The 26,876-nt window shown below is 36.3% G+C and overlaps 1 protein-coding gene across 1 annotated transcript in view; it reads left to right on the top strand.

The window, feature by feature from the left end:
* Positions 1–26,876, top strand: part of LOC150100631 (fibrillin-1-like) — a 1,594,375-nt gene that overhangs the window by 694,549 nt on the left and 872,950 nt on the right. Inside the window, exon 27 of the mRNA XM_090401848.1 lies at positions 57–182. Coding sequence (XP_090257974.1) covers positions 57–182 — 126 coding nt within the window. The remainder of the gene's footprint in view (positions 1–56; positions 183–26,876) is intronic.

The raw sequence follows: 26,876 nt of genomic DNA, 5'->3' as shown, positions 1-26,876 counted from the left end.
AACAATATTAAAAATGATAAGATTCCTTAATATTATATTCCTTTATTTTACTGCAGATATTGATGAGTGTAGTCGAACAAGTGGAATCTGTTCTAATGGGATATGTGAAAACATGATGGGCACATATCAATGTATGTGTAATGAAGGCTATAAACAGACTTCCTTATTCACCAGTTGTGAAGGTAACTAATGATTTTGAATAGTTGGTCATTTGTTGATCTTAATAGTTATTAAACCTACTTATATTACATGGAATGAGATGCATTTAGATAATTATCATTACTAAGCTAAACCATATTAAGAGAAATTCACTTTTGTTTATATACAGTATATTTCCCTCATACTGTATTGCACTCTTCATCCATGATTACTAAATAACTTAAGGAATTCGCAACATATACTAGAATATAAATTAAATTAAACTTTAATATATATTTCTAATATTTCAGCAATCTTCCTGCCATCTTCATGGGAACTTAAGATAAAGACACGTTCACGCAGGCACTACAAACAGCAAATGAAGAAGAAGCAATGAAGCTACTGTTTTTCCTAAAGTCCTGATGGATATCGAATAGATTGAATATTATTGAATAGATGATCTAAAATACTTGGAATCCTCTTAAAGCATTATTATTGTTGTTGCTAAGTTTGCTTCAGTCTAATCTGATCAATAACTAATTTAAACCTGTACCCTTAAAAAAAAAAATGACTGGTCTTTTCAAAATATGAGGGTTGTAAATAAAGTAGTGAAAACACTGTCAGGAGATGTAGTTGGTAACTGAAATGTTACTCTTGACAGATAGAACGCACTTGTTGTATGTACTGTACATACACAAGCAGTGCCCCTAGCAGGCTATATTAGGTATTCTTGGCCATTGGGCTGAAGTTCTTCTGATGTCTTTATCTTAAGTTCCCATGAAGATGGCAGCATGACGTTGCCGAAATATTGGAAATATATATTAAATTTTAATTTAATTTGTATTCTATTATACGTTGTGAATTCCTTAAGTTATTTAGTAATCATGTATAACCAACGTATAAGCCTTTCTACAAAAATTACTCTTCATCCACTTTTAATAACATAAGCAAACTTCATATATTTGTTCATGGAGTAACTAAGTGGTGGATAAGTTTTATCTACCAGTGCATTACTGTCACTTCTTATTTGGAGGCTGGTGGTTACCCGAGGCATATTTTTACTCCACAGGAAAAATCCATTTTATTTTTTTCCTTCCCATTTCTTCCAGCATGCAATGCAATAATTGATGTTTTTAGATTAATGTTTAATGTTTTTAGAGTTTTTATCAATTACAAGGGTTGTAAATAAAGTAAGTGACAACACATGCACAAAATGTAAAATAGTTTATTTATCAAGTCTATACAATTACATCCCTTCAAAGTAATCACCTTCCATGCTCTGTACATATTTCCAAATTTGTGGGAGCCTCTAGATACCATCAGCAGAGTGTTATTTGTTGATATCAGCGATAGTGAAACCTACTGCTTGCAGAACCCCTAGCACATCGTGAATCTGCAGACCTCTGAGGGGTCTTTGTTCATGTTCATCTGAAATGGTAGGTCATCCTGCACAGTGGTTATTATAAGGTTTATCTTGCCCCACATGAAATGCACTGACCCATCTTGAGACACTCTGACATTGTTGGACATTGTTGCCACAGGCTTCCCTAAGGCAACAATGTCCAACAGTTGCTTGCAGTTCTGCCTCTTATAACCTGCATCTTGATCCAGGATTGTTTTTCTAATAATCATACCTAAGAGCATTGCACACTGAGACTTTGACTTTAACCATGTCTCCACACAAGGACACTTGTTAGAATGGCTATGTACACCTTGTGTATGTACAGTACATACAACAAGTGCTTCTATCTGTCAAGAGTAACATTTCAGTTACTAACTACATCTCCTGACAGTGTTTTCACTACTTTATTTACAACCCTCATATTTTGAAAAGACCAGTCTTTTTTTTTTTTTTTTAAGGGTTTAAACTAGTTATTGATCAGATTAGACTGAAGCAAACTTAGCAACAACAATAATAATGCTTTAAGAGGATTCCAAGTAGTCTAGATCATCTATTCAGTAATCTTCTTGTAACTTTTCTGTTGTATGTGTCTGGAGGGATTCCATGTAGCAGTATGTGAGGGGCATGGAAAAGACCACACACACACACACACAATGCATGGAGACAGTATGGTTACACACTTCGTGTATATGTCATAGTAAAGAATCAATTATTTATATTCCATGTCCTTCACAATTCCAAGTCACCTAAAACAAGGACATAATATAGAAGTGAAATATTGATATTCAATCTGTCCTCGTACTCCACATTCCAAAGACCACTGACAATTTTTGTGAACTTCTCTGGATGCCCTCCAACATATCCACGTCACCATGAAAACCTGGTGACCAAATTTGCGCACAATAATCCATATGAGGCCTGATCAAGGCCTTATACAATGAATCATAACCTCTCTATTTCTGCATGTCAGGGGTCCTCCTCATCATTGCCATTATCTGATGTGATGACTTCACAACTTGTGTAATGTGGTCCCTGAATTTCAGGTCATTGTCCACCATCACTCCTAGATCTCTCATCTTCTCTGCGTGTGTTAAAGTTTCCCCACTAAGTGTATACTTTGCATCCCATCGTTGCTTACCAAATCTCAAAACCTTACACTTTGCAACATTAAACTGATAGTTCCACTTACCTGCACATTCATGCAATCCATTCAAGTCTTCTTGTAAGGCAGTAACATCTGCTTGACTCTGCATTGCTCTCCCCAGTTTTGCATCATCTGCAAACAGCTGGATATCACTAGTTAAATCCAACCCAATATTATTAACATACAAAATGAACAACAGTGGTCTCAAAACGGATCCCTGCGCACACTGCTAGTGACCTTTCTCTTTTGGGATACCACACCCCCATATACTTTCTGATATCTATGTGACAGCCAGTCACTGATCCAACTCAGAAGTCTCTTATCCAATCCCATCTGTTTCAATTTATTTAAGAGCTTGTTGTGTGGCAGTCTATCAAAAGCCATTGCAAAATCTAAGTACACCACTGTATATGCATCTCTCCTGTCCAAGGTATTTGTAACTAGGAGTTAGTGAAACATGATCTCCCCTTAACAAACCCATGCTGATAACCACAGAGAATACTGTTGTTATCAACCCATTTCTGTATCCTACTTCTCAACAATCTCTCCAGGATTGCTGAGAAGTAGGATAACCTAACCTAACCACAACTCCAAATATACAAACATCATCATCATCATGTGTATTAAGGATTTAGGCCTACCATAGCCTGTTCCGGCCTTAGAAGTCATCGTTGAATCGTTTAAGAGGACGTCCTGGTTTTCTTTTTCCTAATGGCTTGTACTTTAAGGCTTGTTTTGGTAATCTTTCTGTTTTCATTCTTTGAACGTGTTCCATCCATTTATGTTTATATTTTTTAATTTTTTCTATTACTGGTTCTTGGTTTAATTCTTTCATAATATCTTCATTTCTTTTGTGATCAAATAGGGTATACTTTGCAGTTTTTCTCATAAACTTCATTTCTGCTGTTGTTAATCTTTGTCTTTTTGTTTTATTGTCCAGATATCACTTCCATACATTAAGACTGGTAGGGCTAATGTATTGTATACTTTTAGCCTGGCTTGTTTTTGAACTAGGTTTGGTTTAAATATAGAGTTAATTACACCTGCTATTTTTAAATATTTTGCAATTTTTACGTTTATATCTTTTTCATTTTCATATGTGATCATACATCCTAGGTAGTTAAATGAATTCACCTGTTCTAAGATCTTGTTGTCTATTACTATTTTAGTTCTTGCTGGATCTTGTCCTTTAAAGGCCATAGTTTTTGATTTTTCTGTTGATATTATCATACCATAATCTTTGGATATCTCATTTAGATTTAAAATAGCTTTCTGTAAGTTATCTTCAGAATTTGTAATTATTATTTGTTCGTCAGCAAAGAGGAGAGTGTTTAAGTTAACTGTAGGAGAAAGTTTAATTCCTTGATGTAAATTTTTACTCCATTTTATTATTATTTCATTTAAGTAGATATTAAAAAGAGTTGCTGAGAGGGGACATCCCTGTCGGACCCCTTGGTTTATCTCTCTTGTACATGATAGCTCGTGATTTAATCTTATTTGTATTTGATTATTTTCATATATACTTGTGATAGCTTTTAGGATATTATTTGGTATTTGTCTTTCTTTTAATATGTTAAATAATATGTTTCTTTTAACTTTGTCAAATGCTTTTTCAAAGTCAATAAATGCAATATGTGTTTCTAAACTATATTCTCTTCTTTTCTCTATTATTAATTTTAGGCAAAAGGCTGGGTCTATACATGATCGTCCTTTTCTAAATCCATTCTGTACCTTTAGAATAAAGTTTTCGGAATATTTCATTAGTTTGTTATTTAAGATTCTGCTATATATTTTGTAACAGGAATTTAGTATACTGATACCTCTATAGTTTTTAGGGTCATCTCTATTACCTTTCTTAAAGATAGGAATCACAATTGCTTTTTTCCATTCTATTGGGGGGATACCAGTTGAGTAAATTTTATTTAAAAATAATAAGAGTCTTTCTTTGAATCTTGTTCCTGCATATTTATATAGTTCTGAACCTAGCTTATCTTCTCCAGGTGATTTTCCATTTCTTGTTTCTTTCAGGCTGATTTCTAATTCTTCTTCTTCAGTTATTTCCTTTTCATTTTCGTTAATTGTTTGCCAGTTGTTTTTTTTTAAATATTTGTCTGTCCACAGTTCTGTGTAGTAATTTAGAAATTCTTCTAATTTCAATTCAGTGTTTAATTTTATGTTTTCTTTGGTATCTGCATTTAAGTGTTTCAAAATTTTATATATATTGGGTCTTATTTTATATAAATCATGTTCTAAATTAGAAACAAATTTATTTCATGATTCTCTATGTCTTTTTCTGACTTCTCTTTTAGCTATGGCTCTTATTCTTTTATATTCTATTTCATCTTCTAATCTTTTACTGCTTAACCATTTGTGATAGGCTTCTTTTTTCTTTTTGATTATTTCTTTGATTGTATCATCCCAGATCTTCAGTTTTTTTCTTTTATTGAATTTTTTGGTCTTTCCTAAGCTTTCATTTGCTACTGCATTTAGTATCGTTTTTATATTAAGCCATTCTATTTCTATTTCTTCATTTTGTTTTATTTTATCTAGATATTGGTTAATTCTTTGTTCATATAGCCATTATACATTTGTGTCATTCAATAGTCCAGTTTTATAAACAAATGTTTCAATTTTTCTTTCTGTTCTTGTTACTTGTCGCCATTTAGGTGGTAATCTTAATTTTATTTTAACAAGAAAGTGTTCACTGCTTATTTCATATCCTCTGTGAACGCTAACATCTAGTGAAAATTTTGATGTCTTTTCATTTAATATAAAGTAATCTAATATTGATTTCCATCCTCTTGCTGCCCAAGTATATTTATGTATGTCTTTATGTTTATAGAAGGAATTCATCATTTTTAGGTTATTATAAACTACAAAGGCAATCACTTTTTTACCATTCCTGTTTTGAGTATGTTCTCCATGTATTCCTATATTATTATTAATTTTCGTGTTTCCAATTCTTGCATTTAAGTCTCCTGCTAAAATTATGTAATCATTTTTATTTATTTTATTATATATGTTTTGTAGCTGATTATAAAAATCAATATTATCCTTCTTCTGAGGCATATAAACCAATTATTGTTAAATAGCCTCTATCTATTTTTATTCTAGCTTCTATTATTCTTTCATTCCATAATTTATAATGTTTTAACTGTTTTGAAAGGGAGTTATGAATCCAAATCATGACTCCTGCTTGTGCTCTTTTGTCTCTGTCGAATCCACTGTATATCACATTAAAATTTTCAGTTCTCATAGTTCTGTTTAATTTCTTTTTTGTTTCAGTGATTACTACTATTTTAAAATTTCTTTCATTTAATAACTGGTCTAATTCTATTTCTTTATATGCTATTCCTCTTACATTCCAGTTTGCTATGTGTATTATATTTTGTCATTTCCATTTTCGTTTTACCTTTTCCATTCCAGGGTGGTTTCCCATAGATTCAATCCGATTATCTTTTTCTGTCAGCTTACAAGTAGGATTATGTTCTCCATGTCAGGAGACTAGCCTGACGATGGAATAGTTCAGTGGTAGGGCTGCTACCTTAAGGCTTCTGAACTAGCCTTCTTCCGAATTTAAACCCATAGGAGGAATAGGGTACATTGAAGGGGAAAGAGTAGATTATAGAAGAATTACAGTAAGGTTTATAGAGAGGGCATAGTTGTAAGGCCAGAAATGAAAAGACCCCACGGCCCTCGAGTACTCTAATAGCATAAGGTTCATAAAATAAGAAGAGTTGGCTGATAAGGCCTTATAGGAAAGATTAAAGTAAGTGGATCTTCCTCAAAGTAGAAGAAGGAGAGGGTAGATCCAGCTAGGGGTCCATGGGAGTGCCGCTTCCCTTACAATCAAGATGATTTCCCCTTATGGCTCTGTTGGTCCACGAGTCCTTATTCAGTATATTCGGACCACCCCACCATATATATATATGCACACACGCACGCGCATTTACACACACACACACACACACATGGTGGGCTCCCCTATCCGCCACCCAGGGGACGCACTCTCTAGGGGGTTACAGGGGTCCCCCGAGAGAAATATACAGACAATCCTCTAATTTGATGCTACAGCTTTATCTCCACCTTTATGCAGTGGAACAATTTTACCCTCCTTCCACGCTCTTGAAACCTGTACTGTTGTAAGACAGGCAAGCCAATGCTACTGCCAATTCCCTGGAACATTCCCTTAAGATGCATGGTGATATATCAGCAAATCCTATTGCCTTATTAACATCAAGGTTATACAATGAAAAAAAAAAGTTGGTCCTTGTTGGGGATCTAAATAGCAGAGTAGGAAATGATTGTCAGACATACAAAATTATTTTGGGAAAATTTGGAGAAAAGAGCAAAGCTAATAATAATGGCAAATACCTGTTGGATTTCTGCTCAGGACATGGACTGGTTATTACTAACACCATGTTCCAGCATAAAGATGTGCACAAATTCACATGGAGAGAGAGAGAGGCAAGGAATAAGAAAAATCTCATTGACTATGTTATTGTTGATAGTGATGCTTTCTCCCTGGTGTAGGACACCAGAGTGTACAGAGGATTTGAAATTGGAAGTGATCACTATTTAGTCTTGAGCAGGATAAAATTGAATTTCATATTGAAAAGAATAACATGTAAGAAAGTTTTAAAGCAAATAGAAGTTGAGCGGCTCTCAGATGTGAACTGTAGACTAAAATGTGCAAAGTTTATTGAAGAAAAAATGAAAGGGTTTGAGAACAAGAACCAAACTTTGGAGATTCAGTGGCAAGCTTTGAATAAAACCCAGTTTGATTTTGATTCAGCCAGAGAGGCATGTGGTGAGGTTGTCTGCAAGGATAGAAAAATCAGAACTCCATTGTGGACGCAGGACGTTAAAGAGGCAGTGAAGAAAAGAAGAAAGCATATCAAAAGTTCCTGGCAAATAACACAGCTTGCGCTGATTTATTTGCCAGGAACTTATTTGCAGTACTTTGGCAAGAACATAGAAAATAAATATCAAGAAGATGGCAAAATATTCTGGAGGTTGTTGAAGAAACTTAGAAATGGAGGAAAGAGTGCTGTAAAAGGAGTTAGAGATGATAAAGGTGACATGAATATGGGAGAAAAAGATATCCTTGAAGGATGGAGTAATTACTTTGAAAAACTGCTAAATGAAACAAGCAGTGATAGCACAGTGATAAAAAACACTCAACAGACATACAGTCAGGAATACATATCCATACTTGAAGTAGAAAAAGCCATCAAAGGCTTGAAGTTTGGAAAGGCAGCAGGAGTATATGATATTCGACCAGAACTGCTGAAGTATGGTGGTATAAAAGTCTTACAGTGGCTGCACTGCATAGTTCAGAAAGCCTTTTCAGAGGAACAAATTCCCGATTATTGGAGTATAGCCCTCCTAGTACCCATATATAAAAAGCGAAATAAAACTGAATGTGAGTATTACAGAGGTATTTCCCTACTGAGTGTTCCTGGTAAGATTTATGTAAGTATACTTGAGAAACGGTTGAGAAGGATTGTGTAAGCGAAGCTTGGTGAAGATTCAGGCCAAACAGAGGCTATCAGGATCAGATCTTCACTTTACGACAAACAGTAAAGAAATCATGGGAATATAACAAAGATCTGTATTTAAGTTTTGTCGATCTGGAAAAGGCATGTGACAAGGTGCCAAGAGAGAAGCTATTCAATACGTTACAGTTATATGGTGTCAATGGGGCATTATATCAAGCAATACTTGGTCTTTATTTGAGTTGTAAGTCATCAGTTAGAATTAAAGGAAGTACAGGAAGATGGTTTAATGTTAAATCTGGTGTTAGACAAGGATGTACATTATCCCCTCTGTTATTCATTATCTATATGGATCACATTATGAAGGAAAGTGGTATTAAACATGATATCAAAATTGGAGACGTTAATGTCAGCTCTTTGCTTTATGCAGATGATGTTATACTTCTAAATAAATCCACTACAAATCTGCAAGATTCCCTGACTAAATTGAATAACTGTTGTAATAGATATGGAATGAAGGTCAGCAATAAAAAGACAAAGACAATGAAAATAGGCAGAATCGTTTAAAATGTCAACTGCATTGTGAACGGAGAACCTGTGGAACAAGTAAAACATTTCAGCTACTTAGGCACGATTTTTAGTGAAGATGGTAAATTAAATATGGAAATAGACAACAGAATCAACAAAGCTGATATGGTAGGAAGTCAATTGAATAAATTCATATGGAATAAGAGAGAAATTAGTCGGAACACTAAATTAGCTGTATACAAGACAGTGTTCAAACTAGTTTTAACTTATGGATCTGAGAGCTGGGTAAGAAGTAAAACACTTGACAAAAGACTAGAGACCGCAGATATGAGAGCCCTGAGAAAGATTAGAAGCGAACAGATAGCATGAAAGGCAATATCATATTAAAATGACCCAGAGGAAGACCAAGATATAGATGGATTGATACAGTACATAGTGCCTTAGATGATAGAAATATAAGATCTGATAATTACTAATTATATGAAGAGCCAAAGGCTTCAATTCGGCAACATGAACTTCTTTAAGTTAAGGGATATTGCATCCCATATTGTTTCTTAGCCGAATAAGAAACTGAAAGAGTTTCATACCGAATATAGAAACTATATTAAGTTCGGCGATTCCAAGCGTATGCAAATACCTGGATAGCAGCACCTGACCCATTTGGTACTGCAAACTGAGGCAACTCATAGAAAGGGTGGAGCAAGTTCCGATCACTATTCTTGGTATTTACCCATAATGTGAACTTAGCTTCTAGGAGCTGTATTACTGTTCTACATTATGAGAGAAGTTCACTACCCAGACCGGTTTCAACCTTTTTTTGAGGTTTCATCAGAACTATATAACGTTCTGAACTTTATATAGTCGAACTATATAAATTTCGGCGATTCCAAGCGTAAGCAAATACCTGGATAGCAGCACTGCCCATTTGGTAGTGCAAATTGATGCACCTACTCACTGATGAGACCTCAAAAAAAGGTTGAAACCGGTCTGGGTAGTGACCTTCTCTCAAATTTACAGTAATACAGCTCCTAGGAGCTAAGTTCACATTATGGGTAAATACCAAGAATAGTATCGGAATGATCGGAGCTTGCTCCACCCTTTCTATGAGTTGCCTCAGTTTGCACTAGCAGATGGGTCAGGTGCTGCTATCCAGGTATTTGCTTACGCTTGGAATCGCCGAACTTTATATAGTTTCTATATTTGGCATGAAACTCTTTGAGCTTCTTATTCGGCTAAGAAACAATATGGGATGCAATATCCCTTAACTTAAATAAGTTCATTTCGCTGAATTGAAGCCTTTGGCTCTTCATATAATTAGTAATTTATTAGGACACCTTCTTGGCAATTCTCATAGAAGGGATGTAAGTTCTGTTCACTACAAACTTGGTATTAACTAGGTCTACCTACTCACTGATGAGACCTCAAAAAAGGTCGAAACCGGTCTGGGTAGTGACCCTCTCTCATAGTGTAGAACTGTAATACAACTTCTAGGAGCTAAGTTCACATTATGGGTAAATACCAAGAATAGTGATCAGAGCTTGCTCCACCCTTTCTATGAGTTGCCTCAGTTTGCACTACCAAATGGGTCAGGTGCTGCTATCCAGGTATTTGCTTATGCTTGGAATCACCGAACTTTATATAGTTTCTATATTCAGCATGAAACTCTTTGAGTTTCTTATTCGGCTAAGAAACAATATGGGATGAAATATCCCTTAACTTAAATAAGATCTGATAATGTTGGAGCCTTGATAGGAAGTTAGTAATGATGTAAATTTTTCATGTAGTACTATCATATCCTGTACACCTTTTGAGGGTACATGACAGGAATTGATGATGAGGTTATTTATTTCCTCAAACAACTCTTGCTCACTCATAATTAAGCCATCTCCTCCTATGTCCTCTACACTTAATTTCCTCATCCTGATTAGGATGAAACCCCCCCCCCCCTTATAAATTGATCACTTAATACCTCAACAAAGTTTTCTGCAGCAGTTACCATTCTAACGCTTTCATCTGTTAACTTCATCTTACCATGATCATTCTCCCTTCTGCTCATATTCTACCTTTGTTTTCCTTACTAACTGAATAACTCTCCTGACCTTTCTTTTATACTCTTCATGTGACTGATCATTATCATTATTCATCTTGTACTTCCTCCAAAGTACTTTTTTTTTTTCAAGATTTCGTGCTTGAGCGTTACATTCATCCATTTTACACCTACCTTAATCAGCATTTTGGCCTTCAGAATACATTCGCACATTGATGCTGTTATGTATTTCTTTGTCAGTTCCCATGCAGCATTTATTTCCATACTGCTCAACTCCTCGTTCCATGTTATAGCTCCAAGCTGTTTCCTAAGCTTGTCATAATCCAGTGCTTCCCAAACTGTGAACTGCCACCCCCCCCCCCCCCTTGGGGGCTGTACATTTTGTTGAGGAGGGCTGTGAAATAATGAAAATAAATTTAAAATGTTTTATGACTAAGTAGATTTTTTTTTAATCTTAAAAGAAACGTATTTAATTTTTATTATTTATTATTTCTTTTTTGTTCTTTTTTATATTTTAATGGAAAAAATTACACATTGGTGCTGGTTCACAAATTTTGCTTCTTGCGTATTTCAGCGATTGATGAATATTAGTACTTATATGCTTATCATATAAATTTCATTTCAAAAGTATTGATAAGAAACACAAAAAAGATTATAAGCGCAAAATTTTGAATATAAATTATATTGAATATAAATACAATAAATATTATAATAATATATGTCTATGTTACGATTTTTTTTTCAATTGGGGCCCTGAAATATTTTAATTTTTCCAAAGGGGGCCTTCATATCCATAAGTTTGGGAAACACTGTCATAATCAACAACCTTATAATTCCACATATATCCTTTCCTCACAAAAGTTTGCATATGACTAGCCACAACACAGGAGAGTACTTCATGATCACTTTCATCAACTGGAGGAGAGTGTGAAACCTATGTAATAATTATATCCTCTGATGAAATGATGAGACCTAGAACTCTTGATCCTTGTGTGCCCTTGTTTACGTGCTGCCTGAGATAGTTATCTCTCAAGAACTCACGAATTTCATTTTCCTTATTCCCAAATGCTATCTTTGCATTCCAATCTATACCACCATAATTAAAACCACCAATAATAATTACCTTTCCTTTGTTCACTAATCCGAGTTGTTTATACATTTCTTCATCACAACCTTCCACATTCCCAGACCTTTAGCAACATCCAACTAAATATGTCTTTCTCTCAACCTTCATTTTACATTACTCTGCATCATAACCATTGCCACTATTTTCTGCTTTCATGTCTACCTTATGTGGACTTAATTCCCATACTATTATCAGCAGCACTCCCCCTCTCTTCTTGCCCTTTCTATCCTCAAGAAAATACTGTATTCATCCTTTCTTTTAAGCTTACACGGTGATCCGAATGCATTTTTGAAAATTATGGAGACAACTACCGTATTTGAATAAAAACTTTAGTTTAATATAACTAAAATCTACATTCGACGTTTCGACCTTTATGTCAAGGTCATCTTCTGGAGCATACAACTATACACAGAAAACAAGCTACACTACAATCAAACTGGTTTGTTAAAGATACTGACCAACCGCTACAACAATAGTTGGCCTGACCTCTGGTGAAAAAAAAAAAAATTATACATCGACACTAGAGTCCTATTATTAGTGTTATCTGTTGGTTGTAGAAATACATTGGGCACAACAACAAGTATCTATCTATTTACATATATTAACATCATGATTATACCTGTACATTCCAGCCAGTTGGTATGGAATAGTTTCTAATGCTAGTTGAAGATTGGCTAGAGTCCTGACTTATGCTGGATCTTATATATTAGGTAGGCTGAATGTGTGCCATCCAGATCCTTGGAATTTCATGCCATCTTTGTTGTTGATATTTGGGTGGTTTATCAGGATTTCGTAGGCTTCCTTAAATTTCCTTTCATACCAGGTTTTTTTGTGGTGTAAAGAGTGGGTGCTTTTCCAGCTGATTTGGTGTAAGGTGTTGAGTGTGTGGTCTGAGAGGCCTGCTTCACCATAATGGTTATATTTAATGTATCTAATGTGTTCTTTCTTGCGTATAGGGATTGTCCATCCTGTTTCACCAATGTACGGTAAGTTACAGGTGCAGTGGATGCAATAGACTCCAGGATGTGCTAATGGAAGGAGAGGATCCTTAGAGGAGTTGAATATGGTTTTAAGTTTAGTGGGTGGTTTAAAGGTGGCATTGAGGTTATAATGTTGTAGGATTCTGTTGATTTTTTCAGATAACCCTTTAATGTATAACCCTGATCAACATATGTACTTCAATGAATCAACTAGTAGCCGATAACAACACATATAAGCTGGTAAATTATAACCCAACAAAAAGGATAAAGGATAAAACAGAGAAATTACTGAAGTCCGTCACTTCTTGGCCACCAGACACGGTTAAAAAACAAACCCCACTACACCCACCCTCCCCCAGAATATATGGGGTCCCAAAAATACACAAACAAAATGTGCCCCTTTGACCAATCATGAAAGGAATAGACAGTCCCAATTACCACTTAGCCAAGAAATTAGCGGCAACACTCAAAGAGTTGGTAGGTCATTCTCCCCTCCTACATAAAAAAACACACAACACTTTATAAACAAAATTAAAAACATAACATTCGACAAAGATGACTTATTAGTCAGTTTCGATGTTTCTGCCCTTTTCACTAATGCCCCCATCAATGACACAATTCTCCAGAACAAATTTCCGCCCGACATTACGTCCCTCTTTGCCCACGTGCTACAGTCCGGTTGCTTCGTGTGGCAAAACAAATTTTACCTAGAGAAAGAAGGTACAGCCATCATGGGCTCACCACTATTTCCCCCCCCCCAATCGCTAACTTATATATGGAAACCTTTGAGCAGACGGCTCTTGATTCCACCACGCTAAGACTGACAGTCTGGCTTAGATATGTTGACGACGTGTTCGCGATCTGGCCGCACGGGTGACAAATGCTAAACACATTCCTTAGCCATCTGAACAAACAACATGAACGCATACAATTTACCATCGAAATCGAAAATCAAAATTTGTTCCCGTTCCTAGACAGACTAGTCACACGTCTTCCTTCAGGCAGTCTATCCTTCACGGTCTACCGAAAACTGACACACACAGGCCAATACATACATGCTAATTCATACCACCACCCATCACAAAAATATGGAGTCATTAACACCCTTAAAAACAGAGCTACAACAATTTGCTCTAACCAGCAAGCCCTAAAAACAAGGACTAAAAATCATCAGCGACACATTCATAAATAATGGCTATAACAAAAATACTATTAATAAATAGTATTAAAAAATACCATAAAACAACAACAAAAACAATCTAGATTACAGTAAAACCATAGCCATCCCATACATTAAAGGGTTATCAGAAGAAATCAACTGAATCCTACAACATTTTAACCTCAATGCCACCTTTAAACCCACTTAACTTAAAACCATATTCAACTCCTCTAAGGATCCTCTCCTCCCATTAGCACATCCTGCAGTTTGTTGCATCGCTGAACCTGTTACTTACCATACATTGGTAAAACAGGATGGACAATCCCTATACACAAGAAAGAACACATTAGACACATTAAATATAACCATTATGGTGAAGCAGGCCTCTCAGACCACGTGCTGAACACCTTACACCAAATCAACTGGAAAAGCACCTGCTCTTTACATCACACAAAAACCTGGTATGAAAGGAAATATAAGGAAGCCTGCGAAATCCTGATAAACCACCCAAATATCAACAACAAAGATGGCATGAAAATTCCAAGGATCTGGATGGCACACATTCAGCCTACCTAATATATAAGATCTAGCATAAGTCAGGACTCTAGCCAATCTTCAACTAGCATTAGAAACCATTCCATACCAACTGGCTGGAATGTACAGGTATAATCATGATGTTAATATATGTATATAGATAGATACTTGTTGTTGCACCCAATGTATTTCTACAACCAACAGATAACACTAATAATAGGACTCTAGCATTAATGTATAATTTTTTTTTTTTTTTTTTTTTTTCACCAGAGGTCAGACCAACTATTGTTGTAGTGGTTGGTCAGTATCTTTAACAAACCAGTTTGATTGTAGTGTAGCTTGTTTTCTGTGTATAGTTGTATGCTCCAGAAGATGACCTTGACATAAAGGTCGAAACATCGAATGTAGATTTTAGTTATATTAAACTAAAGTTTTTATTCAAACTGTATTCATCCATTTATATTTCTATTACGATATCATCTTCATTCAACCATGATTAACTTATTCCAGTGATTTTGGGGAGAATTTTGGGGTGTCTGCAAGGAGTTTGAATGTGTTTAAGACCCGGTATGATGAGATGTGTGTGAGATAAAAGGACCTCCTAGATGAGTCTTTGACTCCATGAGGTCTTGTTTAATAATAATAATAATAATAATAATAATAATAATAATAATAATAATAATAATCTCAATCACTGACACCATTTCATCCCCCTTATTTCTAATACTTCTTGCATTTGTAAACAAACACAGCAGTTCATTTTTTAGGTCTGTAACATTCCTATCCAAGCCATGTGTTGGTTGTGATTTTCCCATACCTGCACAATCACCTTTATCACCGCTTACCACATACATCTGCTCAGTTTCAACTTCTCCACCCACATCACAATATACTCTGTTTTCATATACACACATTTGCTGCCCCTTTCAACATTCACCCTCCCTATGCCATATCTCCCTGTCCACCCAAGCTCCCCCCATTTCCTGTTCATCTTATGTTCCCGTTCTCTCTTCCTCTCTCTCACTACTACTGTTTCCACTACCAAGCGCTTCTATCTCTTCAGTACCACTCTCCTGATTTTTTCCTTTCATCTCTTTCTTCTGATCTCTGGCACACATCACACACTATACTTCATCCACTATACTTTCATCTAGCAACACTTTCTCCAGTACACTCACTCCAAAGCCATTTAAATTCAACTCATCATGCCTGTATAATTTCATTCTTCCCTCAAACACCCGTCATTCACAAACTCCACTCCCTTCTCCTCACACAGGTCCGCTAGCATACCCATTCATGATTTTGGCTCTCCATCGCAATTCATCATCGTCATACCTGGGCAACACTATGACAATCTTTCCTACTACACTGTTATCTTTCACTCTTCTCAATAGTCTCCTGATATTCGTCCTCACATCCTTCTTATGTCCAATTAGATCATTCAATAATTATTTATTGAATGATTTCTTATTATTATTATTATTTATTCAATAATAATTTATTTTTAAAATATAACTAGATAACTGAAGTATAACTACCCTTTCTGGAATGAATCCTATTTTCACTGATCCAGTTTTTTATTATCTCTCTCTTTGACTCTTAACTCACTAACACTTTCACCAACAGATTAAAAATAGAATAGGTCTATAGTTTTCCACAACTGATATAAATCATTCATTATAGAGTGGAACTATTTTTTCCTAGAGAATTAGTAGTCACACTAATCTCCTTTATCTAGTTGTTGAACTTAAATCTTTAAAGGTACCTGTGGCATGACTATAAATAATAAATTCATGATAACCACAGTAATTAACTTTATTGAAATGAAAGTACAGGTATTTCATACTGAAAAGAACAGTACATCATAAAAAGACATTCCTGCAAACTGATGCAAAAATATGAATCTTTATACCATAAGAAAAATATGAATCTTTATATCATAAGCAAAAAATTACTCCTGACAACACTCCTACTAATAAACGGATTGTGAATATTTTTGGACACCCATTATCTGATGCTGAAATTAGTGTATTAGCTAAAGGCCATTACTTTGCTATGGTATCAAAATGCATCCCATATCTCGAATTTTTGCATAACATCAAACTCAATCTCTCGGGACTTGCCAGCGAAGCTGCTAATAAACTACACTTTGAAGTTGCTGCTTCACTTTTTAAAAGCAAATTATTTCCATGTAATTAATTTAATGCTGAAACCCATATGCTAGTTTCATTAAGAAAAATTAGCAATATATCTATTTCGAAAGCAGATGAAGGAAAAGCGGTAGTGGTAATCGATAAGGCTGAATATGAGAGAAAAATAGACTGCCTTTTACAGAATACCTCCACCTATCAAGAAATTAATTATAACCATGCAAAACCTCAAATTAGACAATTAAATAAGCTGCTTAATGATGTTGTTAGCTGGGATCAAAATACAACGTGCTCACTCATTTTGGAAGAACTCCTCGTTTATACAGTATGGCCTCTCAAAAATTCATAAAGAAGGTTATCCAGTAAGATCCATCATGAATTGTATTGACTCTCCCACCTATAGAATTGCTAAATTTCTGTCACGTTTATTAACTGCCCATACGGGTCAATCCAGATCGTTCATCAAGAATTCCACACATTTTCTTGAGAAAATCAAGGATATTCAAATACAAGAGTCAGATTTGTTAGTCAGCTTTGACATTGTTTTCCTCTTTATCAACATTCCATTATCTCACACTGTTAATTTACTATATGATGATTACCCTCTTGATATTGCAAAGATTTTTGAATTTGTTATATAATCAGGATATTTAAGCTGGAAAAACAAGATATATAGACAAGTTGAAGGTACTGTCATGGGTAGCCCTCTGTCTCCAACTTTGGCAAACTATTTTTTGAACCATCTGGAAGATACCTTGTTCTCATCTATTCATTCCCAACCCTCTCATTGGTTTTGTTATGTTGATGACATCCCCTTGCTCTGCTTCTGTCGCCTTATGACCATCTGCACTCATTAAAGTAAAAAGCAAAAGAACTCTTTGGGATTTCTTTTGGCCTGCTCATAATCTGATTTCACATTCATTACCATGCTGGTCACCTTTCTTGTTTGACCCTCGTATTGTTCATTAGCTCGCAGGCCACCTTTCTTCTTATATACTCTCCATAGCATTTTCTATTTCTGCAACCCATGCTGAATGACATTACTCATGTATTTAACTTCTACCTGATTAACCCTCCTCACCTTAGGTATATAATTTAATATTAGTTCTATTAGATGCCCCTTAACCATTTCCCATGCATACTAACATACTTCTCTAGCAGGGCTTTATGCCATGGCACAGCTTCAAGCTTCTTCCTAAACTTGTCATAATCACATGCCTTGTAGTTACCCATATACCCCCTTCAAGACCGATTGGTCACTTTCTTCAATCAGAGGCAATGTGTTCTTCACTTTGGTTACAGATAGTGCTTCTGATCATATGACCATGTCCAATACTCTTGCACACCCTGAGTCCCCTCCATTACATGCTACCTTATATAATTATCTCACAGTAGGTATATAAATTCCATTTCCTTCCTGACATGTGATCTTTGTTCTTTCAGTCTATTTCTCCATAGTTGAAGTCCCCCCCCCCACAATAATTATTATTATTATTATTATTTTGACACCTCCAGGGAGTCCAAAGACTCATCGAGGGAGAGTGTGCCGACAGCATCGAACGATTGGTCCCCTTCCAACTACTAACCCCGCTCAAACTTACTTAACTGAGCCATTAGTAGCAGAGGCTCTACCAATCGACCAACCTTCGCCGGCTATCTAATAATCACTCGACCTGCACTCATTGTACTAATTTGTGCATGTCTTTCAGATCATTCCTTGAAACCTCTTGGCCTATGGCAGCAACTAACTGTATATTTTGTCTTTCTTGATCTCAAACCAGACTGCCTCAAATAAACAATACCGTCCCACCTATCTCCTATGCTTTTAAACTGTAATTCATTGACTGTTATCAGCAGTACTTCTCTACCCATCCTATCTTCTTTATCTTCCCTAAAAATACTAACCCCTTCACATTCTACCCCTGTAACTACATCATCACTAATGCCTATAACTTTTGGCAAAGTTGCACTAACCAATGCCAAACTCTTCCCTCTTGTTCCGGATACTTCTGGCATTAAATGATATAGTAACTGCAGTATTCCATTAGGTTCCCAACCATCTTTACTTCCTCAGTTGACTACCCTATTCAAAATTAATGCTCGAGAAACTAGATTCCACGCTTGTTGGTCATGCTCATATTCAAGTGCCTTGTGGATGTCTTCATGTGCTTTCACCTGCATCCACCCTAATTGCTTAAGATTTCTTGACTTTATGCTTTGGCATGCTCGGTGAACAAATTTCTCTCTGGACACTAACACCAGAACCATTTAGGTGCAGTCATTATAATTATTTAAATCCTTCCTTCTGTTAAACTCAGACCATACGTCCACAAGTTCTACATCATTCCTTCTGCATAACTTGTATATTGATTCTTTGCTATCACGTCCTCCTCCTCAATTAGCCTCTATCATAGCATGACAGGAGACTTACAATCTTCACTCTTCTCACTCTTCATTTTGCTACATCCAACAACTCCTTCACATCCTCTCTTATAGAATACATCTCACCTCTCTGATCATTTCAGATCACCTCCCAGCTTGTATTCTGTTTATCTCAAAATGCATCAATTTACATTTCTTTATATTAAACTGATACCTTATAATAAATTTAGTTTAATCCTTTATCTAAGTGTAAGCAAACAAAGTTTGCGCCTGAAGTATCTTCAGGACTGAAGCAACTCGTAGTAAAGGTGGACCAAGCTCTTATCACTCCTTGTCTCAGTATCTCCCATAATGCAAAGCACATCTCCTTACAGACATGTATAATGCTATGCACTAAGGGAAGGGCCACTACCCAGACTGGTTTCGACCTTTATTGAGGTCTCATCAGTGGGAGGCAGACCCAGAAGTGGTGATACTAAGGCAGAAGCAATGAAGAGGTCATGTTTACTTATACAAGGTTGCCAAAAGGTGTACCACCTTATTATTAAATTACTCTGGATTTAGAGAAAGATGTTGGAAGTTTATTTTCCACTTGGTTAGACTATAATAAATTTAGTTTAATCCATAAATTAATCCATGAACTAAATAAATTTAGTTCAATAAAGGTCGAAACCGGTCTGGGTAGTGGCCCTTCCCTTAATGCATAGCATTATACATGTCTGCAAGGAGGTGTGCTTTGCATTATGGGTGATACTGAGTCAAGGAGTGATGAGAGCTTGGTCCACCTTTACTACGAGTTGCCTCAGTCCTGAAGATACTTAATGCGCAAACTTTGTTTGCTTACACTTGGATAAAGGATTAAACTAAATTTATTATAGTCTAACCAAGTGGAAAATAAACTTCCAATAAACTGATGCCTATTATGTTTTGCCCATACTAACAGCCTATTTAATTTATCCTGCAAGCTCTCCACAATACTTTGTTAATTATTACTCTGCATTAAGTCACCTGCATTCTTGTGGATTTTGCTCTCTGTATACCACATTTTTGCTATCTATCCATCAGTAACCCACATATCCATATAACCAGTGTCATATCCATCCCTATTTGTTTTAATTTGCATAAGAGAGTTCTATATGGTATTCTGTCAAACTTCTTTCCAAAATCCAGGAGTTGTATCGTGTAGTCATTCTCTTTATTCAGCTCAGCTGCCACTCTATTATAAAATCTATTAAGGCATGACCGACCTTTCATAAAACCATGTTGCCCCTCATAGAGCATCATATTCTTATCCACTCATTCCTGAATTCCCTTTTTGACCAGCCTTTCAAGTACTTTTACTCACGACTCCTGAGATACTGACTGGTCTATAATTTACTACCACGAGGTCTGCTAGCATCCACCTAGAAGAACACAAAAATACATCTGCCATCACAACTTGTATCAATCAGGTCTAACAGACCATGTATTGGATACCTTGCACAGAATCTGGTGAAAGAACGCCACCATGCTCCATTACAGCAAATACAAACTTGAAAGACTTTTTTAGAATCTGGCAGACTTAAAAAACCAGCCTAATCTTAATAAATATGGTTGCATTAAACTTCCCAAAATTTGGGAAACTTTAATTTTTAGGACTCCTGCCCAACATCTAAGGCAAGCCAACACATAGAGGTTGCTGCTCATAAGACTTTAGTCTTTATTTATTCTACCCAATTTCTTTCACTTATTGTTTCTTGAGTGTTTTTTTTTTTTTGTATGTGTTATTGCACTTTTAACATTGTATTCCTGATGATGATGTCTCTTTGACTGAAACAAAATATTAAAATTGATTAAAATTGTTAATTATTATTATTATTAAATTATTATTATTATTAAACAAGACCTCATGGAGTCAAAGACTCATCTAGGAGGTCCTTTTATCTCACACACATCTCATCATACCGGGTCTTAAACACATTCAAACTCCTTGCAGACACCACACTCTCAGGCAAGGCATTCCAATCATTCACAACTCTGCACGAAAAAAACCTGCCTCTCACTCCCCTACTCACACCCTCTTTATACAGTTTCCAGGGATGACCTCTGGTTCTCCCCTGATCTCCCACTATTCGCTGTAGAACTTCTCCACCATTGATCCTATAGCAACCCCTTACCAACTTGTAGGTCTCTATCATATCTCCCCTCTTCCTTCTCTCCACTAGTCTCTGCAAATTACATCTTTTCAATCTTTCCTCATACTCGACATTCCAGAGGTCAGAAACTACCTTAGTCAGTCGCCTTTGGACCCTTTCCAACATCTCCTCATCCTTCTGAAAACCAGGTGACCAAATCTGGGCACAATAGTCCATGTGTGGCCTAATCAAAGCCTTATACAATGGAACAAGAATCTCCCTACTTCTACACGTCAGTGTCCTCCTCATCATTCCCAGAAGTCTTTGTGTTGTCTTCACAATTTTGGCGATGTGACCCCTAAATTTTAGATCCTTATCCACTATCACTCCCAGATCTCTTATTTCCTCTACTTCCAACAATATATTCTTACCAAGCATAAATTCTGCATCCCATCTTTGTTTTCCAAATTTTAAAACCTTACATTTTGCAACATTGAACTCACACCCCCATTTGCTTGCCCAATCACTCAATTTATTCAAGTCTTCTTGCAAGGCCACAACATCTTCACTACTCTTTATGGTTCTTCCCAACTTTGCATCATCTGCAAACAACTGAATATCTCCATCCAAATCTTCGCCAATATCATTAATATACAAGTTAAATAGTAATGGCCCTAAAACAGATCCCTGAGGCACTCCACTAGTGACTTTCCTTTTCCTGGATATTGCACCCCCATACACAACTTGTTGATACCTATCAGATAGCCAGTCTCCAATCCAATGCACTAATCTAATATCCAACCCCATCTGCTCTAATTTGACTGTCAACTTATCATGAGGCACTCTATCAAAAGCTTTTGCGAAATCCAAGTATATTACTGTGTATCCTTCTCCTCTGTCCAAGGAAGCAGTCACTTTATTGTAATAAGTAAGTAGATTACTAAAACACGACCTCCCTTTAGCAAATCCATGCTGTCCATCAAAGATTATACCATTGTTGTCAACCCAACTCTGGATTCTAGCTCTCACAAGCTTCTCCAACAACTTAACCACAACACCCGACACACAGATAGGCCTATAGTTTGATGCTTGAGTTCGATCACCTCCTTTATGAAGTGGCACAATCTTGCCCTCCTTCCACTCTTTAGGGACTTGACCAAGTGCAAGACTCGTATTAAAAAAATATGTCAAGGCAGGTGTCAACTCTCTGGCACATTCCTTCAGAATACGCGGTGATATATTATCAAGTCCCACAGCCTTATTTACATCTAGTTTACTCAACTCCCCAAACACCTCTTGCTCACTTACAGTCAGTCTCTCCTCCCCATCATCAACTGCTCTTAATCTCTCCATGAAGTCACATTCACAAGATTGAAAGATCTTTATGAACTGCTCATTAAGTATCTCCACCACACATTCTGCAACAGCTGTCTTTATACCATTTCCTCCAATCAATGTCATCCTTCCATTTATTTCTCTTTGTGCTGTAAATTATACCATTAAAGTGTATCCTAAATGCAAACAGCACTTAAGCCTAAATACTCATTTATTAATCTGATTTTGTCTTCCTTGCCATGTTGGTCATCTTTCTTGATTGACCCTTGTACGTTCATGAACTTGCAGGTCACCTTTCTCCTTATGCTTTACATTTCTGCATTTCCACAGCATTTTCTTTTTCTGCAGCTCATGTTTTATTATTATTATTATTATTATTATTATTATTATTATTATTATTATTATTATTCAGGCCTCCATGGAGTCAAAAGACTCATCACAGGAGGTCCTTCCTAGGAAACACAAAGTCTATCATACCACTCCTTAAACTCATTGACCATTCTCGTTCTCACCACTCTATCAGGTAATGCATTCCATGGTTCAACCACCCTCCATGAAATGAAACCACTCATTACCCTCTTGCTCACAGTTTCCTTTCGTAACTTCCAGGGATGGCTCCTTGTCATCACTCCTTCCCACTGTTCAACCAAGCAAAAGAACTCCCAAGTGTCAACCCTGTAACCACCTCTCAACAGCTTAAAAGTCTCAATCATATCACCTGTCCTTCTTCTATCCACCAAACTCTGCAGTCCCCATTCCCTCAGCTGATTCTCATAACTAATATTGTATAGTCCTGAAACCATCTTTGTTATCCTCTTTGTACCCTTTATACAGTTAATTTATTCCCTTCAAATCCTGGGAACTAAATCTGTGAACAGTGGTCTAAGTGTGGTCTGATCAGAGTCTTATACAACAGAATGGTAACTCTTTTATCTCTGCTGGTCAGTGCCCTTCTCATTATTGCAGCAATCTTCACCACCTTTGCAATATGTCCCCTAAATTTCAGGTTTCTATCAATCATCAACACCAGATCTCTTGTGTCCTCTACTTCGTCCAGTATAGCTCGTCCAATAGAGTATGCAGCGTCCCATCAATGTGTTCCAAACCTCGAGACCTTACATTTTGCTGCATTAAACCGACCCCCATTCATTTGCCCATCTGTCTGGCTTATTCAAATCCTCTTGCAGGGCTACCACATCTGCACTATTAATAATAATCCTTCCCAACTTCACATCATCCACAAACAACTGGCTTGCAATCCACTGACAATGTCATTGATATAAAGTTAAACGGTATAGGTCCCAGTACTGAGCCCTGTGGGATCCCACTTGTAACTCTCTGCCTCCTTGAAACTGCCCCACCATACACAACTCTCTGATACCTATCCCTATCGGTGTATTTCACTTCTATCTGATTAATTCTCCTCATCTTAGGTATATAATTTAATATTGATTCTTTTAGATTCCCATTAACTATCTCTCATGCACTAACATATTTTCCTTGCAGAGTTTTATGCCATAAAGCAGCTTCTAGCTTCCTCCTAAACTTGTCAAAATTCTGTCTTGTAGTAACACATATACCCCCCTTCTTGACAGAATATTCCTCATGTTTTATAATCTTCAAGTCAAAACTGCATTGTCACTTTCCACAGTTGGAGACAGCTTGACTGCCTTGTTTATGAATAGCTCTTCTGATCCTATAATCATATCCAGTACTCTCTTATCTCAAGTCCTCTTCATCACATGCTGCCTCAAGTAATTATTTATCAGTAGGTGTATAACTTCGACTTCCTTGCTGCCATGTGATTTTTCTTCTTTCCAATGTATACCTCCATAACTGACACCCCCTCCTCCCATAAGTTCCAAATGAAAATAATATGAAGTCTTACATAAAAATAATATGAATTATATGTTTCAAATTTTTATTGTATTGGAGAGGTATTCTTATTTACATTTCTAATTTGCTATGCTAATCTAAAATAAATAAAAAAAAGTTTTTAATTTTAATGATTGAAATGAATATTGTTATTATGTTATATTGAATGCCAATTTCTACTTGGGGAGAAAGTAATTACTAAATTTTTCATAGTTATTAATTTCTCAGTGTTTGTCACAGAGAAATTAATACCCATTAATTAATAGTTACCACACAAACCTTTATTCAGACAATACCTGTTGTACCTCTCCTTAAACCTATTCACTGATGAAACACTGACAACCACCTCTGGTAACCCATTCACGTTCCATTCACGTTCCTACCTTCCAAGCAAAAAATCTAGTCCTAACACCTTTAATAACAACACTCTTAGTTGGCCGAGTGGTTAGCATATCTACTCTCCAGCCAAAAGGCTGCGGGTTCAAATCCCACCATGGGTATGGATGTTTTTAATTGTCTGTGAAAATACTAGTGGTGGTGAGCAGTAGATGGTGTTGGCATAGATGATGATGGTATAGTTGTAGTTGATGGATTGAGGTGGAGATGGAAAGGTGTGGAGTAGGTGCCCTCCCTCGATGAGTCATTGGACTCCTTGGAGGTGTTATGCAATAATAATAATCCCTTCTTGCCATGTACCTGAAAAAAAAAAAAAAGTCTTCAGTGTCAATCTCATAAAATAAAACCCCTTTAATGACTTATATGCTTCTATCACGTCCCCTTTTTTTTTGTCTATCTGCTAGATTTTGAAACCCACAGTCCTACAGTCTATTCTCAAAAGGAGAACGGACCTGCTATGATTTTTATCACTTGCCTCTGAATCATCTCTCTGCCACTTCTTCATCTTTATTTTCATGGAATCCTGGTGACCAGATCTGGTCACCAGGATTCCATGGAAATGGAGATGAAGAAGGACCATTTGTGCAATCTGGACAATTGCACAAATGTGTCCTTATTAAAGTGGAATAATAATCTTCTTATTCCTGCTTGTCAGTGTTTTCCTCAACAACCTTGTAATCTGATGTGCTTTGTGGGCCACTTTTGTAATATGACCTCTAACCTGCTTATCAGTGACTGCTACCTGGAGATGGAGAATAACCTTCTCCATCGCCAGGTAGAAGTTAGATGGATGAATAGAATAATTAAGCAAGAGTTATAGAGAAATAAAAAGTTGTTGAGGGATTAAAAAGAAAAATATTATCATCATGCCCATGAGCAGTACAAGGCACAGGCAAGAAGGGTGACGTTTGGTAAAGAAGACCAAAGCTAATTATGAGAGAAAGCTAGTCAATGAGGCCAAAACAAATCCTAAAAAGTTTGTTTGACAAGGATGTACCATCTAGGTGGTGATACCGCAATTCCAGATGTGACATTGACTGATGAGACAATACCGGAAAACTGCAGAACCTCAATGCAGTCATGGGATTAAATGGTATATTAGCCCATGTATTATGACTATGTGCAAGGGAATTATCAACTCTTCTGACCAAGCTACTTAAGCCTCAGTGCTGAAAGGAGGGGTGCCAATTGAGTGGAAAGAGCAAAATAGTCCCACTGCATAAAAGAGGCTCCAAGACAGAAGTAGCAAATTATAGGCTGATCAGTGTCTTGGGAAGAGTGGTTAAAGTATTGGAGAAATTGATAAAAGACAGAATTCAAGACAGAAGGGGCTAGAATATGTTATATTATAAGGGGAACATGGTTTTGTGAAGGTAAGTCTTGCCTTAGTAATCTGCTTACTTTTTTATAAAGTGACAATCGAGTTGGATAAGGGTAATGACTACTCAGTGACGCTGCTGGACTTTGGAAAGGCATTTGACAGTATTCTACATAGAACTCTTGCATAAATTGGAGCAAATGGGGATGATTATGAATCTTGTGATTTGGATTAGAGGGAGGCTGATGGGTAGATATCAAAGAGTGATTAATGGAGGAGATGAGTTCGGCAGAAGGCAAGTGACTAGTGCCATACAACAGGGCTTGGCACTTGGTAATCTGGTGTGATTACCATTAATTTGTACATCAATGATATAGGAAATGATTTATGGGAAATATTTAGTTGTTTGCTGAACTGGAAAGAGCAATAGTAAATTAAGGAGATATAGGGATCTACATTACCTTAAATAGACTGGCAGTTTACTGAAGGTAAACTAGTCAGCTGAATGTGGACAAGTGTAAGTTGATAGCTTTTAAAAGAAGAGATCACAAACTGTGTACTATAGTGATTCCACTGAATTTCAGAAAACTAACAATGCCAAGGACTTTGGGATGATTATGGACAAGGAGTGGAATGTTAGAGGTCATATTACAAAAGTGGCCAATAAAGCACATCAGATTACATGATTGTTGAGGAAAACACTTATAAGCAGGAATAAGAAGGTTATTATTTCATTTTAATAAGGACACA

This window comes from Typopeltis vanoorti, chromosome 12 (assembly GCF_054136105.1).
Source record: "Typopeltis vanoorti isolate ZY-2024b chromosome 12, IOZ_Tvanoo_1.0, whole genome shotgun sequence".
Classification (NCBI taxonomy): Eukaryota; Metazoa; Arthropoda; class Arachnida; order Uropygi; family Thelyphonidae; genus Typopeltis; species Typopeltis vanoorti.
Note: the sequence above shows the minus strand (reverse complement) of the source record. Positions and strands in the feature narration are given on the sequence as shown.